At 40.8% G+C, this 15,995-nt stretch overlaps 2 protein-coding genes across 2 annotated transcripts; one reads left to right on the forward strand and one right to left on the reverse strand.

Moving 5' to 3' along the window:
- Window positions 1-2,618: 2,618 nt before the first annotated feature.
- Window positions 2,619-3,575, forward strand: LOC128869754 (uncharacterized). Its single transcript, XM_054112358.1, has 3 exons — window positions 2,619-2,700; window positions 2,754-2,934; window positions 2,991-3,575. Coding segments are annotated over exons 1-3 (768 nt in total). The 5' UTR covers window positions 2,619-2,698.
- A 552-nt stretch (window positions 3,576-4,127) lies between these two features.
- Window positions 4,128-4,917, reverse strand: LOC128869755 (putative nuclease HARBI1). Its single transcript, XM_054112359.1, has 3 exons — window positions 4,817-4,917; window positions 4,326-4,761; window positions 4,128-4,268 (listed from the first exon to the last, which is right to left on the reverse strand). The coding sequence occupies exons 1-3, from the start codon at window positions 4,915-4,917 to the stop codon at window positions 4,128-4,130; spliced, it is 678 nt and encodes a 225-aa protein (XP_053968334.1).
- Between the last annotated feature and the right edge of the window lie 11,078 nt (window positions 4,918-15,995).

Below are 15,995 nucleotides of genomic sequence, written 5' to 3' on the forward strand. Positions count from 1 at the left end.
AAAGAAATCATTCTGTAAATTATAAAATCTGCCTAATATATAAAACTCTACATAAGGTCAGATACACCCCTTTTTCCTTAATGAGGTGTATCTGAGCAAATCCATTCCTACTACTCAAGCGCCCAGACTCAACCTTAACTCACTTTCATATTCCCAAGTTGCTAAAATATCCCAAAAAATATAAATGCACCCTCAGCCTAAAGGAACAACATCGGAGTCATCAAGTGAAATCAAACAAGTCCTATAACAAGTCTGATTAATAATGAATCTACGAGTTGCCTTCACGACTAAAAAATTAAGCTCCTCAGCCCATAAATATCCCCTCATGAACGCTAATGGGCTCTCCAAACACATATTAGAAATTAAGCTACTTTTCAAATCACACGACACTAATATTTTTCCAGCATCCGAAACTCAATTTACCGAGAAAAGCTACTTTTGTATCCCAAGTTACAAGTTATATCCCACAATGCATCGCGATAAAAAAGCATATAATATTATATTAAATGTGCTGCATTGTGCGTACATACAAATGCATGAATGAATACTTAGTCTTGCCATAAATTCTGTGACAAATTTTACAATACATGCCGCGAGAATAACTCACCGAAAAAACTTCCGTTATTTTTGCTTTATTTTCGTATGCATTGTCTAATCATAAATTACACTCACTTTCGCGGCAAACTTTGCTTGTTAAGAATGGAGTGGGGAGCTAAGGAAAATCGCATTAGAGTGAGTGCATTACATAAACGAGGTAAAAGTGCAGGTGAGATTTACGAATTGCTGAAAAAACTTAATATTTCGAAAATGTTTCTTTACCGCATGATCAATTGTTTTTCCCAAGCGTGTGAAGTGACAGCCAGAAAAAGAAGTGATCGTCCTCGCGAGGTTCAAATCAGTGCAGCCATAAAGGCGAAAGCAGAAAATCATGTCCAGGGAAATTAATGTATCGACCAGATCCATCTCAAGACTAATCAGTGTTTAGGCAAAGACAAATCGACAACGCACTTTCTTTGTATCGCATTACTTTTATGTATACAACCATTCGGTCCGCGAATTCGGTCCGCTCATTTGTTCATACATTCATCCATTCAGTCGTTGTTCAGACCATATTTTTTAAGCAAAGTAGTATTTAATGCGCTGTTGCCCAGTAGGCAACCAGTATAAAATACATAAATGAGCAACAAATTTTTAAATTGATATTTAAGTGAAATTATTCAAAATTGAAATGCAAAAGTAATAAAATAATAATAATGTAACGAACACAAAAGATATAAATATAAATAAATACATAAAATATTGCAATATTTCAATGTAACATAAAAAGTGGGTGTTATCTACTAAAAGTACGGCCGGGCAGTAAATATCATTCATTCTCTTATTTATGTACAGGGCCGTCGAGGTAAATCCGGAATGTTGAACTTAAAAACAAAACTATTGGATATTTACTCAAAAAAAATTTCATTTGCACTTAACTTTGTATAATGTGAGTAAACATATCATAGTTGAAAATTATTCAATGTAACCTCCATCTCGCACAATTACCTGCTCCAGCCGTGACCTGAAGCGCTCACATGAGCGAGCCACCTCCTCTTTGTCCATTGTAGTCATCACTTCCTCCTTGTCTTCAGAGCGTCCTAAGTGTTATGAGGCTCCGCGTTAACTTTTACTTCAACTGTGCCCCACACGTAATAATCAAGAGGATTGCAGTCTGGGCTTGAAAGTGGCCAAAAATCTGGTGACCAGTGGTAGGGTAGGTTATTCTGGAGCCAAGCCTGAGTCTTTGTATGACTTGCTCGATCAGAAAAGACATCATCCTTGCAGTCGGCTTCACGAAAAACTTTTGCAATTTCGTAAACTTGCGTTTTTTTGTAGCAAAACCACTCAATTATGTCTTTAGGGCTTTTTCCGGCGCGAAGTGACTCTAGTATCGCAGCTGTTCTGTCCTGCTCTCGACTCATCGTTTCACTAGCACTTACTCCGGCACACCAATGTCAATCAGGAAACAATACACTAAAATATGTCCCTTTATCAGCGGTTTTAGACTTCACGCTACTTCTCCAGAGCTTTCGAAATGTTTTCCGCATTTACCTCGACGGCCCTGTATATTCCATTATTCTTACATTCGCATTCTTTCTCTCCTGTACTGTATTTCTCTTATTTTATGATCATCTCTCATTATTTGCTTATATAAATACATAATTATTTATATAGATTTATATATATATATTTATATTATTATAGTTACTAAATCTAACTGTAATATCAGGTCACTCTTACCAGCTATAAATATGTGTCACTTGGTGTAAATCGGAGTAGTCGTAATAAATAAGAACAAAAATATAAAAAGTTTTAAAGCGCCCGGACGCTGTTAAAAATTTGTCTTTTCATTTAGAATACGGGCAACAATTCTATAAAACTTGTTTGCCGTAAAATTAAATTTGCGTTTTGACTTCATTTTAATCGGCCTTATCACGCACTCCATCGTATATTGTTTTTCGGAGAAGTTGCTACAAAAGCATTCATGCATTTCGAACAACTCCGAACGTAAATTCGAAAATCGGAGAATAGCAGTCACTGAGTACACTCTAAATGTCAAATTGTCACATTTCCCACAATTTTTCTACGACAAGTTTTTGTAAGCGGAAAATCCACGAAAAATTGAAATAAATTAAAATAAAGTGAAAAAATTATAAAAATGTAAGTATTTATTGAATAAACGCGCAATCAGTATTTAATTTGTCAAAATACAGGTCCAAAATAACAACAAGGCAACAGTATGCGGCTTTGCTGGAGTTGCTGCAAGAAAAGCCCTCTATGGCACACGGCTTTTCAAAGTGCTCTAAGGAAGAAGCGTCAGAGTTTTGGAAAAAGGTGGCGGAGGAGCTTAACAGCATGGGCCCACCTCAGAAAGACATCACTAGCTGGAAAAAGGTAAAATGTGTTATTTACTGTGCCTTGTTTGTGTGTATATATATCGTGTTTACTAGGTATGGCTAGACTGGAAGGCGTATATTAAAAGGAAGCTAGCGGAAAACAAAATAGAACAGAGGGCTACTGGTGGCGGTCGAAACAGGCAGCACCATTTCAATGAAATGGAGGAAGCTGTCATCCGATTGACTGCACTAGAGACTAGCACGAATGGAATTGAAAACACTGTGAGTGTTGGGCTACCTGTTGCAGGCGATTCTGAAGCTGAGATCGGGGCTGACGTGTCAATGACGTCATCGAGCCGCAGTCCAGCACTTCCGAGACGTATTTCCTCTGCGCGCAAACCAACTGATACAAGTATAGCAGAAGTACTTCAAGACCATTTTTTGCTTCAAAAGGAATTTCAGGAAAAGACCATAGCACACTATTCAATACAGGAACAAAAGCTGGAAGATATTTGTTCCGGTATACGACGATTATACCTAGCAAAGGAAAGGCACTACGACCTGAAGAATGCAGAAGTGGAAGAAACCCATAGACACAACCAATCCATGGAAGATTTGATCAATGCTAAAAATTCAATAAAAAAACAAATGTTATTAGTTGAGCAAAAAAGCTTAAATGTGATTTCCAAAAACAACTGAAATTTAAACATATGTATGTATGTATATGTACATTCCTTTATTTATATACAAGTGCCTATCAAAAGTTCAAATAAAAAAAGTGTAAATGAATTAATACATATAAGTCTTGCTATTTTTAATTGAATATTACAGTCGTGTTAATGTTGAAGATATAGATTCCCTTATCCGAATAGCTATATCAGTATATGTTGAAGGAGAAGGTTCATACGTTTGATTAAAATGGTTTTCTTCAACATTTTCTGAAAAATCATCAACCACGCGATAATGGATACAAATATTGTGTAATGCTGCGCCAACGTTCACTATTTCGCAAACCTTCATGGGTTCATAATAAAGCTCACGAGCACCCAGAAGGCATCTGAATCGGTTCTTAAATACACCTATGGTCCTTTCTATAGTATTTCTGGCTTTTGCATGTATTTTATTGTAGTTTCCTTCGGCGTTTCCTGTTGTAGGTGAACGAAAAGGCGTCATTAACCATGGCTCTAGAGCATATCCAGCGTCTCCTGAGGAATGAATAAAATCATTTTAGCAAAAAATTATTCAAACGGTCTATATGTGTATGCACATACCCAAAAGCCAAGTGTTTCGTTCGCCGTTTAGGTATTTATTTTCAAAAAAAATATGAGCATCGTGGTTGCTGCCAGGATACTGCGCATTCACGTAGCGAATTCTCATTTTATTATCGCATATCTGCAATAAATAAAAAATTAGAAAGATATTTGAAATATCAGTTTTTGCAAGACTTACAATCATAGCATTGATGCTATAGTACCCTTTACGATTAAAATACAGGAATTTGTCCTTAGCTGGCGCAACAATTTTAATGTGTGTTCCGTCTACACATAAAATCGCACCAGGAAATCCATATTTTTGATAAAAGTCCATCTTTGCTTGTCTTTTTTCTTCGTTGCTTAAATCAAGATTCACCCACTGAGGACATAGGTGACATTGAAGAGTGTGTAACACGTCTTTTAATACGCCACAAAATGTGGATTGAGCCATGGGAATGTCAAAGTCCTTTCCCACTCCATGCTGGTACCCACCCTCCGCAAAAAAACGTAATACGGAAGACAAACGCTGGAGCGAAGAGATGGAGCACGGCCTCATTGAGCGTGCATTTCCATTTAGGACAGTTAAGACGTACAAAAACGCCGCCTTATTCAAGCGGTAATTTTTAGTAAACCTGTTTCATAAAATAAAGTTAACCTATGAAGTTATGAAGTTATTCCTATACTTACATTGTGTCCTCGACATCGAGCGGATTGCTTGCGTCCCTTAATATTTTTCGTTGAATTTTCATATTCGATCTACTTCTTTCACCTTCCGCCTCCACCAACATTATACAAAATATCAACGAAGAATCCATAACACTTAAAAGCTTTGTTTTTCCAATATATATTCCAGTCTAATCATATTTATTTACGCTTGTCTTTATTGAAATTTCAATTTATTGCAAAACATTTGATTTCGAAACGTCAAAATTTAAAATGTGCGTATGGCAACAACTTTTTCGAATTCACATGGGTTGCATGATAAAAAATTGCTCCGATTCGGAGCGGACATTTACATTCGGAGATTTGCTACGATGGATTGTGTGATAGGGCAGAATATTTCCTATGATGGTCAATATGGACAAAGAAACAACGGGACAAAGCTGTCGAAAATGTGACGCAGCGGACAACGAGAGTATGGTCCAATGTGACACCTGCGACGCCTGCTACCACTTCAACTGCGTTGGAGTAGATAGTAATGTGGCTGACGAAACCTGGAGCTGTAAAAGCTACCAGAATCATGCATCAACCACGAACGCACATCCAACTACTAAGCAAGGTAACCGGCACGTGAATTTTCTCCCAACGTTTTCAACAATTGCGAAGATATCTAATTCAAGAGCCCATCCGCTTCTAAAAGCGGCGACTAATATATCAAATTCTACCGTCATTGCTGGTAGTGCTCCAACTCCAGTATCCACGAACTTTTCGACATGGGCTTCTGCGAACTGGAATTTCGAGCCCAGTAAATCAGTTCAGGAATCGCAACTGTCAACTAAATTAAGTGAGTATAACCCAAGGCTACAGTAATTCACAACGGGCAGCATCGCCACCTCTGCAAATGACATCTCGTACAGTCAACCAAAAGTATTCAGTGCAGCAAGTAGGTATACAAAATGCGCAAGGTATGCAAATGCCATTCAACTCCAAAATATATCGATACCATATCGGGATGCCAAATGTACATGCACCTGCATCATCCTCTACTTGTCAAGGAGTTGCTTGACAAGGTCCCCAACAACCGAAAGCTGAACTGGGCGGTTCACCCGAAAGATGAAAATACTCCGGTGGTGAAGCAATTCAGCGACTGGTTGTACAATCTACCCGAAGCAGCCAGTATTGTCGTCTCTTTAGCACCTGCTAAAAGTAGTGCTACGGTTAACACGCATACAATCGACACGACCACCATCACCAGCTCGCAACATACCAACGAGCAAGCAGTGTACGAGTATAATTTGCAAGAGCTACGATCATAAGGTAATGCAATGCGACACTTAAAATAAATTTACACTTCAGCGAAAATGGGAGGAAGTTAAGGCGAACAACCTCTGTCGCCAATACTTGAATTCGTATAGGCGCAAATGTTTTATGAATAAAGTATGTGGTGTAGATGGTTGCACTATAAAAGATAATGCGTTAATACATAAACCAATCTCGGTAATGAGCGAACAGAAACCCAGCACCGTAAGTACAAATACAAACAAATTTTCAGGAGTGCAGATAAATACGCACAGTCGCAGCCACAAAGAAATGCAGTCACTCTTCAGAATCGTTCCGATTCGCTTTTATTAAAAAAATACAATACTGCACATGGCTGGGATTCGCAATCGTGTCTATTGGTCAATTTTTGGCAAACTATAATGTCTTTATTAATGAAACTTGGTGGAGATGTTAGTGAGGTGTTAAGGAACACTCTTTATAACTCCAAATTATTCGAGAAATAATAATTTCGTAATTATTTCCCTTCGAAATGCCCTCGGAAACTTCTCTATAATTTGGCACATTACACTATATATTTTTTTACACTTCACTAAATATACACTCACACGCGTGTTTTTACCTACTTATATTTATCCTTATATTCGAATTATTTTCATTAAAATTAAATGCAAATGCATTTGTCCATTTTGTGGAGAAAATCTGTTTATAAAAGGCATGAGGATCCGTTTGTAAAACTGATCGAAGCAATACAATACACTATTAACCGTAATTTTTGCCTTTTAATTACTTTATTTTTTTTTGTGATACGCTTAATATCATTGTTTTTAAGTTTCGATGAGTTGTATGTTTTTATTTTCAAAAATATTTCTTAATTTTAAATTACAGCAAAAAATACTGCAGTTTTACAATCAACCCTCCACTGAACATCTCTGCATACGAACTTCGTTTTTATTTCAGGTGTATGGCAACACCAACTTTTCGCAAAATTACAGAATTTTAACATTAAATTACTTAAAAACTATATGGCTCCGGAGGGTGCGGTTTTCAGTTGTAAGATGGGGATACACCCCTCTACCCCCCGTTTTAACGTTTTTTTCTAAGCGATAGACATTACACAAAATTTTTCCCCCGCATATATTTGCATGTTTAGATGAAGACTGTTCTGTGACGGTAATGGAAAAAAGAATATTTAATGAATTAGGCTTGAAAGGTAAACGAGACCACCTGTTGAAAAAAATTCTGTTAGGACGGCCGTCGAAATTTCGAGTGTGACAAATTGGCAGTAATATACTCTCAAAAATATTCATACTGTTGCAGATCTCCATCTTCTGGCGCAGCCAATCAATGCATCTGCGATGGAGCGGCTATATCGATATCTAGTGGGATTGCCAACAAACATACAACAAAATAAAACCATCATTGCTAATCGGTGCGGACAACTTGAGGTTGGCAATTCCTCTCAAAATTAGAGTGGGAACCTGGTTCCCGCCCATAGCGTCAAATACCCGTTTGGGTTGGGCGTTGCAGGGGTGCAACTCAAGACAGACTGCCGAATATCGACTAAGTGTAAATACATGCGATTGCCTAAAAAGATACGACGAAATGCACGAGACGATAAAATAATTCTTCATTTTAGAGTCATCCAAACCTACTCAGCTACTGTCGGAAGATGCCAAAGCCGTGAGTATTGCGAATAGCACTTGCAAAATGGTCGAGTACTATTACGAAACTGGGCTACGATGGCGTACCTCAAGTGTATTGCTACCCAATAACTGTGTATATGCCTTGCAACGACTGATTGTTTGCAGAGGAAGTTTCGTAAGGATCCTATGCTAAAATCTAATATTCAAGTTCAAATCAATAATCAACTTTCCAAGGGGTACGCGAAAAAACTATCCCCGATATAGGGTGCAATTTCTAATGATAAAACATGGTTTTTGCCCATTTTCATTGTGAGCAATCCAAATAAGCGTGGAAAGCTTCGGATGGTGTGGAATGCTGCTGCAAAGGTGAACGGGGGTGTCACTCAACAACTTCCTACTGAGTGGCCCAGACTTGTTTAACTCACTTGTTAGTATTTCATTAGCTTTTAGAGAAGGCTATATGTGGTGGTATCGCGGAGATGTTTCACCGTATTCATATTCGGGAAAGTAACACGCATGCTCAGCGATTTTTGTGGTGCGATGACGGTGATGATCCTCAGCCACCAAGTATTTGTTACGAGAGCGTTGGCCTTCGGATTGAATTGCGCTCCATTTATAGCTCACTACATACGGGACAAAAACGCTGAAAAAACCATGGCGCCGCTAGCTTCAATGTACGTGGCTGGTCTTCAAAATCCAAATTCGTCGTGAAGCAGTTCGAGGAAGATCCTATGTTAGTTCAATCCCTCAAGGAATGGGATTCAACTACGAAAATCCTCGGTATGTTTTGGAACCCTTTAAGCGATAATTTTTAATATATTTGTAGATTTGCGAGACTTCGTCGGGATGTTATTAACGAATCGATGATACTCCAAATTTTAATGTCTATCTTCGGCCCTCTCGGTTTTGTTTGTTGCTACACCGCAGGGTTAAAGATCTTGCTGCAAGATGTATGGCGATCTGGTATCGACGATCCGCTCCAGGACAATCTTCTCGACAAATGGAACCAGTGGAAGTCCAGAATTACCTCGTTGTTATTCACTATAGCTGAAAGATGCTGAAGATGTTCAGCTTCACATCTTTGTTGATGCCGCGGAAACCGTGTATGCAGCTGTCTACTACTTGCGTGTATCAAAGGGAAATGACGTCACGGTTTGTCTAGTGGCTGGCAAATCCACAGTCGCACAGCTAAAGCCATTATCGAAACCCATACTAGAGTTGCAGGCGGCGGTAATTGGTGTGAGGCTGGCGAACATGGTAAGCAATACACAACGTATTAACATAATATGGAAATATTGGTGGACAGACTCAAAGACGGTGCTAAGATGGATGCGAATGGACCCTAAAAACTTCCACCAATTTGTGATGCATAGACGAAAATCTAGAGGCATCAAACGTAAGCCAGTGATAATGGGCTACTTCGAGAAACAATCCCGCTGATTTAGCTACAAAAACAGCTGCACGTCATTGCTACCATCTGCGGTTTACCGGCCCAATTTGTTTAAGGTCGAGCGCAGAAGTTTGGCCGCAGTACGAAGAGTTAAACTTAGAGGAGTGCAACGATTCGGAAATTAAACATTATGTACTACATACGACAAAGGAACACATGAACAAGTATCGAGCTGTGGGTACATTTTTATTATACGTCGACCGGTTACGGTCAGTTGTGCTAGGAAGGCAACGGAAAACATCCACCGACTTTGACATGATTCAGAAAGCTCAATGTCTTCTTATCAGGTATGCTCAACCCATTGATTATTGTGAAGAGATCAGGTTCCTCAAATGTGGTAAGATGTTTGAAAAATCTAGCAAACTCTTTTCTTTACACAAATGGCATAATAAGATGCAAAAGTCGACTTGACCACTTAAACAACCATGAGGATGTTATAGTGATGCCTAATTCCTAACATGTCACCTTTTTAATAGTGCATTGGGTTCGTGAAAACTTCCATCACCAAATGCATGAGTATGTAATCAATCAAATTCGTGGTACATACTTTATAAATCGACTGTGGGTGTTGTATAAAAGAGTGCGCGCAGAGTCTGAAACATATCGACTTGAATGGTATCGTCTCATCGTTCGACCAAGTGAAATGGAGATTTAATTCACCAAGCGCCCCCCATATGGGTGGTGCATGGGAAAGGCTTGTGAGATCAGTGAAGACTGCGCTTTGTGAGATACTATCATACCTTCAACAAGTTTCAGCGACTTAACAGCAGTAGTTTCGAACTGGAGGAAACACAAATTCGCATTTATTTATTTATTCATTGATGTGTAACAAAATTCAGAACAGACATTTAACGCTAAAGTATTACTTGTCTTTGACAACACATTCAAAAAGTTTAGATACAGCAGATAACTTGGTAATTGGCCTGTAATTTCCAATATCGCTTTTATTACCGCTTTTGTAAATTGGAGTGACTGGAGTCAGCTTCCAATCATCGATAAATATTCCTTCAGCCAACGATTTCTTAAAAATTAGTTTAAGAGGATGCACCAAAGAGCGACAATTTTCAAACAATATTACAGAAAGACCATCTAAGTCCGAATGAGAAGAGTTTTTAATTTTTAACAATCCCTCAATGACATCATCTTCTGATAAAACAAGTGAACCGAAGTCAACTGTAGAAGACAATTTCCTCAAGGAATTATGGGGAATAGATACCAAATGTTATTCCTGAATATCTTCACCAGATACGAAGTTAGATTAGTCAAAATTTCTTCGGATTACTCTTTATATTAAGCTCAAGTTTGTGAACACATTCTTCATATATATGGGGCATTCTTCGCCAACCGGACACCCCCATCTGCCCAGAACAGTTTTTATAAAAAAAATTTTTCCCTATGCCGAAATAAAAGCTTATGTCATGTACTTTAATTTGTCATGTGGCACTTTTTAAATATTCAAGATGGACGACGAATATAAATATATATATATATAAGTCCGAATGAGAAGAGTTTTTAATTTTTAACAATCCCTCAATGACATCATCTTCTGATAAAACAAGTGAACCGAAGTCAACTGTAGAAGACAATTTCCTCAAGGAATTATGGGGAATAGATACCAAATGTTATTCCTGAATATCTTCACCAGATACGAAGTTAGATTAGTCAAAATTTCTTCGGATTACTCTTTATATTAAGCTCAAGTTTGTGAACACATTCTTCATATATATATATATATAATTGCTACGTGCGCCCTTTTTGGACGTTTGGCCGAACTCCTCATCCTACTTGTGGCGTCACGCTCCAACCCATTCCCGTAGCCGAAGTTCTTCAGTTCTTCATACAAAGACTTATTTAACATCCGACTTATACAGTCACTCATTACTTAAGGGTGGAATATAGAAAACACAAATATGAAGAAAATTTTGCGAACCGCGTATTCGCACGAATAGCTGGTCCAATATATCCATGTAGTATCCGTATCTTGCCAGTTTTAGCAGCATCTCTGTATTTACGGAAAAGTACGTAACGATTCGTATCGAAAAACTACAAAAAAAAAAAAAAAGTAATTGGCGCGTACACTTCAGTTAGGTGTTTGGCCGAGCTCCTCCTCCTATTTGTGGTGTGCGTCTTGATGTTGTTCCACAAATGGAGGGACCTACAGTTTCAAGCCGACTCCGAACGGCAGATATTTTTATGAGGAGCTTTTTCATGGCAGAAATACACTCGGAGGTTTGCCATTGCCTGCCGAGGGGCGACCGCTATTAGAAAAATGTTTTTCGAAAAACTATGTCTCCTACAAATTTGAGTTGAGCCAAGTCTTAGTTATAATCACAACATCATATTCACAACAAGCACTCAGCAATCGCACTTCATCGGACTTACTTCTTATGATGCTCACAGTCACCAACGTAAACGTAGGCCCGTGTCTGCTGACACGATGAAACCAGAGAATGTTAATGAGATGAGAAGGAGCAAATGTTAAATGAGCTTTTTTCTAGTACTAATTTGTAGATTCATACGAAGGGATTTTCAAATTCAACTTACTAGACTAGTGGGAGATTGCAGATATTTACCACACTAGTAGACGATTTCATATTTTTTTTCTGTGTCTACCACACTAGTAGAGGATTTCATATAATTTTTCACCACAGTACTAGAGGATTCCCTTGGGGGAACCTGTTATCCCTATAGGGCGCGTCCCCAGGTGGTGGATAGGGGAACGCCTCCCAGATATGGAAGGTAGGAGAGTAGGTCTCCCGCGAACCACACAGGTCGAAGACGTAAACTTCGTTAAAACACTCCCTCAACCCAAGGTGTAACGCGACCCGTGCCTATTGGGTGGGTTTGGCAGCCGGGGGATAAAACTAGGCTGTATTTTAACGGAGCCCTCCTGACACCAGGCCGCCTCAGGTTGTAACGGTGGCCTTACCATGGTATGGGGCGCTGCCATGGCGGACTGTTTATTTCCCCTAAATCCTCATTGGTCACCGCACATGGCGACATGTGCAGCCTTCTGGAAAAGCAGGTGACCGTACGAAACAGAATGAACGAACAACAAAAACAAAAAAAATCGGATAAGGCTACAAACAAGACGGACAAACGGACGGACACAGACCCAAAACGAACGGATAAACGGACGCACCCATTGACACAACAGATGGAAGTTGGGAACTTCCTCAGAGGACGAACTCTTGGCCTCCAGCCAAGAGACGGTTGATGGCAAAGCTGTGGGCCACAGTACGTCATCAACCTTCAATCAACCATCCACATCCGCTGATGCCAAGGGGCAAAAGCGCCAAAACGTTAAAAAAGGCCTGTCAAGGTATAAGCTTTACCAGAGGTCTCTGACTATTTTCGGAAGAATAAATAAAAATGAGGCTGAAGGGAAAACTCATCCAAAGGACGCGGCCGATAAGGCAAGGTGCCAAAAGGTGGTCGATGAGTACCTGGCGTTCCAGGCCACCCAGAAGGCAGAAGCCGTGAAACGCAATCGTTCGCAGGACGAAAGCGACAAACCAACGAAGAAGCACAAAGTGTCGGTTCACACCGCTTCAATACCAAAACCAACCAAACGCTCATTTAATGAGGTGGCACGGGATCACCTGCAAATAACAAACCGCGGTAAACCTGCATCGGATAAGTGGCCCGAAATCGAGGCACGGCTGTCCCGCATTGTCGTCGATCACGTCATGGCAAACCCGGAGGGTCATGTGCCAGGATTTGATTCGATGGAGGTGGTCCGCGGATACAGGGTGATCAAGTGCGATGATCAACTCTCCCTTAACTTCCTGCAAACAGTTGTGGGCAAGATCCAAAGCAACTGGGAAGGTTTGAGGCTCAAGCTAATCCCGGCCAGCGAAATCCCTCGACGGCCGAGGGCTCGCATCTGGATCCCAAACATGTAATTCGAAGCTAAGCAACTTATTCCATACCTGCAGGCACACAACCGCACTGTTCCGATGTATGACTGGAGCATCATCAAAGCGGAGGCTCCGCAAAAGAACATTGTGTCCTTCCTTCTCCAAATATCGGAGGAGAGTATGGAGCCACTGGGAAAAGTGGACAATAAACTTCGGTTCGGCGTCAGAAAAACGCAACTGAAGATATTCCGATCTGCCAATCCGGAGGATGAACAGGACGAGGTCGACGGCGCCAACGAGTTGCTCACAGGCATGCAACTTGACGACGCCGCTTCTACCAAAAACGATGGCGCTAATGAGCAGCACCCGGGAGTGCAGCTTGGCGACGCCGTCGAATTGTAAAGCGACCAGCAGCATGGGTCTCAAGGTTGTCCAAATAAACCTGCAGCACTCGCGGACTGTAACGGACAACCTAACCCTTCTCCTGGCTGAGGAAGACGTCGACATCGCTTTAATCCACGAGCCCTGGGTGCGGAGCACCGAGGTGAAGGGGTTCACTGGGAACAACCACAACCTTTTCTACAAACGGACTGAAGGTAACCCCAGATCTTGTATTGTAGCTAAGAAACATTTGAACATATTTTTAATCCCGTCATATTGTTCACAGGATGTGACGGCTGTGGAGGTAGAAGCCGCTGACGGTGTCGGCATCATACTGGCTTCCATCTACATGACACATGATCGGCACCACCCGAGGAGGCTCGTCGGCTTGTGTGTGAAGCCAGAAACAAGAACCTGCTGCACGGATGCGATGCCAACGCGAGGCATGCGTTGTGGGGAAGCTCCGAGACAAACGACCGAGGTGAGTCTTTATATAATTTTATTATCAATACTAACTTATCGGTATGTAACAGGGGTAACACTCCTACTTTCACCTTTCATAGTACGGAGTACTTCAGAGGATGGGAGGAAGTGATTGATGTTACTCTACTGTCTGAAAATAGCGTTGTAAGGGTAGATAATTGGAGGGTATCCAATAAAAGGTCCTCTACGATTTGGATGTTAAGGTAGATCCACCCCTACCGTATCGAAATCCTTTAAAAACCAACTGGAAGAGGTTCAAAAATGCAGTAAACAAGAGGATAGACTCCTATCCCTCAAATCACTCTCACGGAAAACCTTGAGAGTAGGGTCATAACACTGGAAAAGGCATTTAGTAGGGCCTACAAAACGTCCTACCCCATAAAATTTTGCAAAAAAACTCACCCTCCTTGGTGGAGCAGTGAGCTCTTAAAACTAAGGGAAAAATCTAGGTCAACGTTTAACTTCAGCTACTCGACGGGAAATTGGGAATTGTACAGAGAAAGTCGGAGACAGTACAAGAAGGCAATCAGGGCCGCCAAAAAAGAGATCTGGAGGGAATTTTGTTCGTCAATCGAATCCACTAGGGATTCTGCTAGGCTTAGCCGGGTTCTTTCCAAAGACCACTCTATGGCTTCTTGGGTCAAGAAACCTGATGGAACTTGGACTGCTACAGCAGAAGAATCGCTAGAGCTTCTGCTAAACATGCATTTTCCGGGATGCAGCGCTTACGAAAGTGAGAGGGGAAACATTAGGCGGAGCCAATATAATCCACAGCATCTTGCAAATGAAATTATTACCAAAGAAAAAGTTGCATGGGCAATCAAATCTTTCTCACCCTTTAAATCTCCGGGGCCAGATGGGATCATTCCAAAGATGTTACAGGAAACCTTGGACTGTATCCTACCATGGCTAGAGGAAATTTTTAAAGCGTGTTTAAACTTAGGCCATATTCCAGACAGCTGGAAACTAGTCAAGGTCGTCTTCATACCAAAAGTAGGTAGAAGAGGACATGAATCAGCGAAGGACTTCAGGCCAATCAGTCTTTCGTCTTTCCTGTTAAAAACTTTTGAAGGACTTTTGGATACGCACCTCAGAAGCTCTTTGGAGAGCTCTGGTATATCAACTGCACAACACGCTTACCTTAAAGGCAAATCTACGGAGACGGCGCTTGACGAGGTAATCGGAGCAATAGAGGGCTCTCTAGAGAGCAAACATTATACCATGGCGGCATTCTTGGATATCGAAGGCGCCTTTAACAATGTTAGCACAGATGCTATCCAACGGGCGTTGATAGACCTGGAGGTGGACAGTTAGTAACTGGGTCATCTCCATGCTAGAAACGAGGATCATCAAAGCTAATATGGGTAATATCAACATAACCTAGAAGGTCCACGGGGACACTCCACAAGGGGGAGTATTATCTCCACTTCGTTGGCTATGTGTGATCAGCAAAATCTTAATAAAACTTGACGGAGGTGGGGTAAAAGTGGTGGCGTACGCTGATGATGTGGTGTTAATGGTGTCAGGACTGTGTCCAAATACGATCAGTGGGATCATCCAAAGGGCGTTAGGCGAGCTTAACTCTTGGGCCACAGGATGTGGGCTAAGTTTAAACCCGCGTAAAACAGAACTTATGTTTTTTACCACCAGATACAAGGTACCAACTTTAACCCTACCAAATATCAACGGACAAACTCTGACTTTATCAACCAGTGCAAAGTACTTAGGGGTAATTCTGGACTCCAAACTTAGCTGGAAGGTAAACGTCGAAGAAAAGGGTAAGGAAAGCAGAAATTGCTTTATATGCCTGCAAACGTATGCTTGGAAGAAGGTGGGGTCTTCAACCTAAGCATACATTATGGCTGTATAAGGCGGTTATACCACCCATTTTATCGGATGGTTCGGTAGTTTGGTGGAAAGCTCTAGGGAGAGAGTACAATACCAAAATCGGCAGAATACGAAGATCAGCCTGTGCAATAACGGTCGGTGCAATCAGATCATGTCCTAGAGAGGCTCTCAATGCACTGACACACGTTATTCCAATAGACCTTCATATGAAGAAGACGGCAACCATGAGTGCATTTAGGTTAAATGAAGCGGGTCGCTGG

Source organism: Anastrepha ludens, chromosome X (genome assembly GCF_028408465.1).
Source record: "Anastrepha ludens isolate Willacy chromosome X, idAnaLude1.1, whole genome shotgun sequence".
NCBI classification, from domain to species: domain Eukaryota; kingdom Metazoa; phylum Arthropoda; class Insecta; order Diptera; family Tephritidae; genus Anastrepha; species Anastrepha ludens.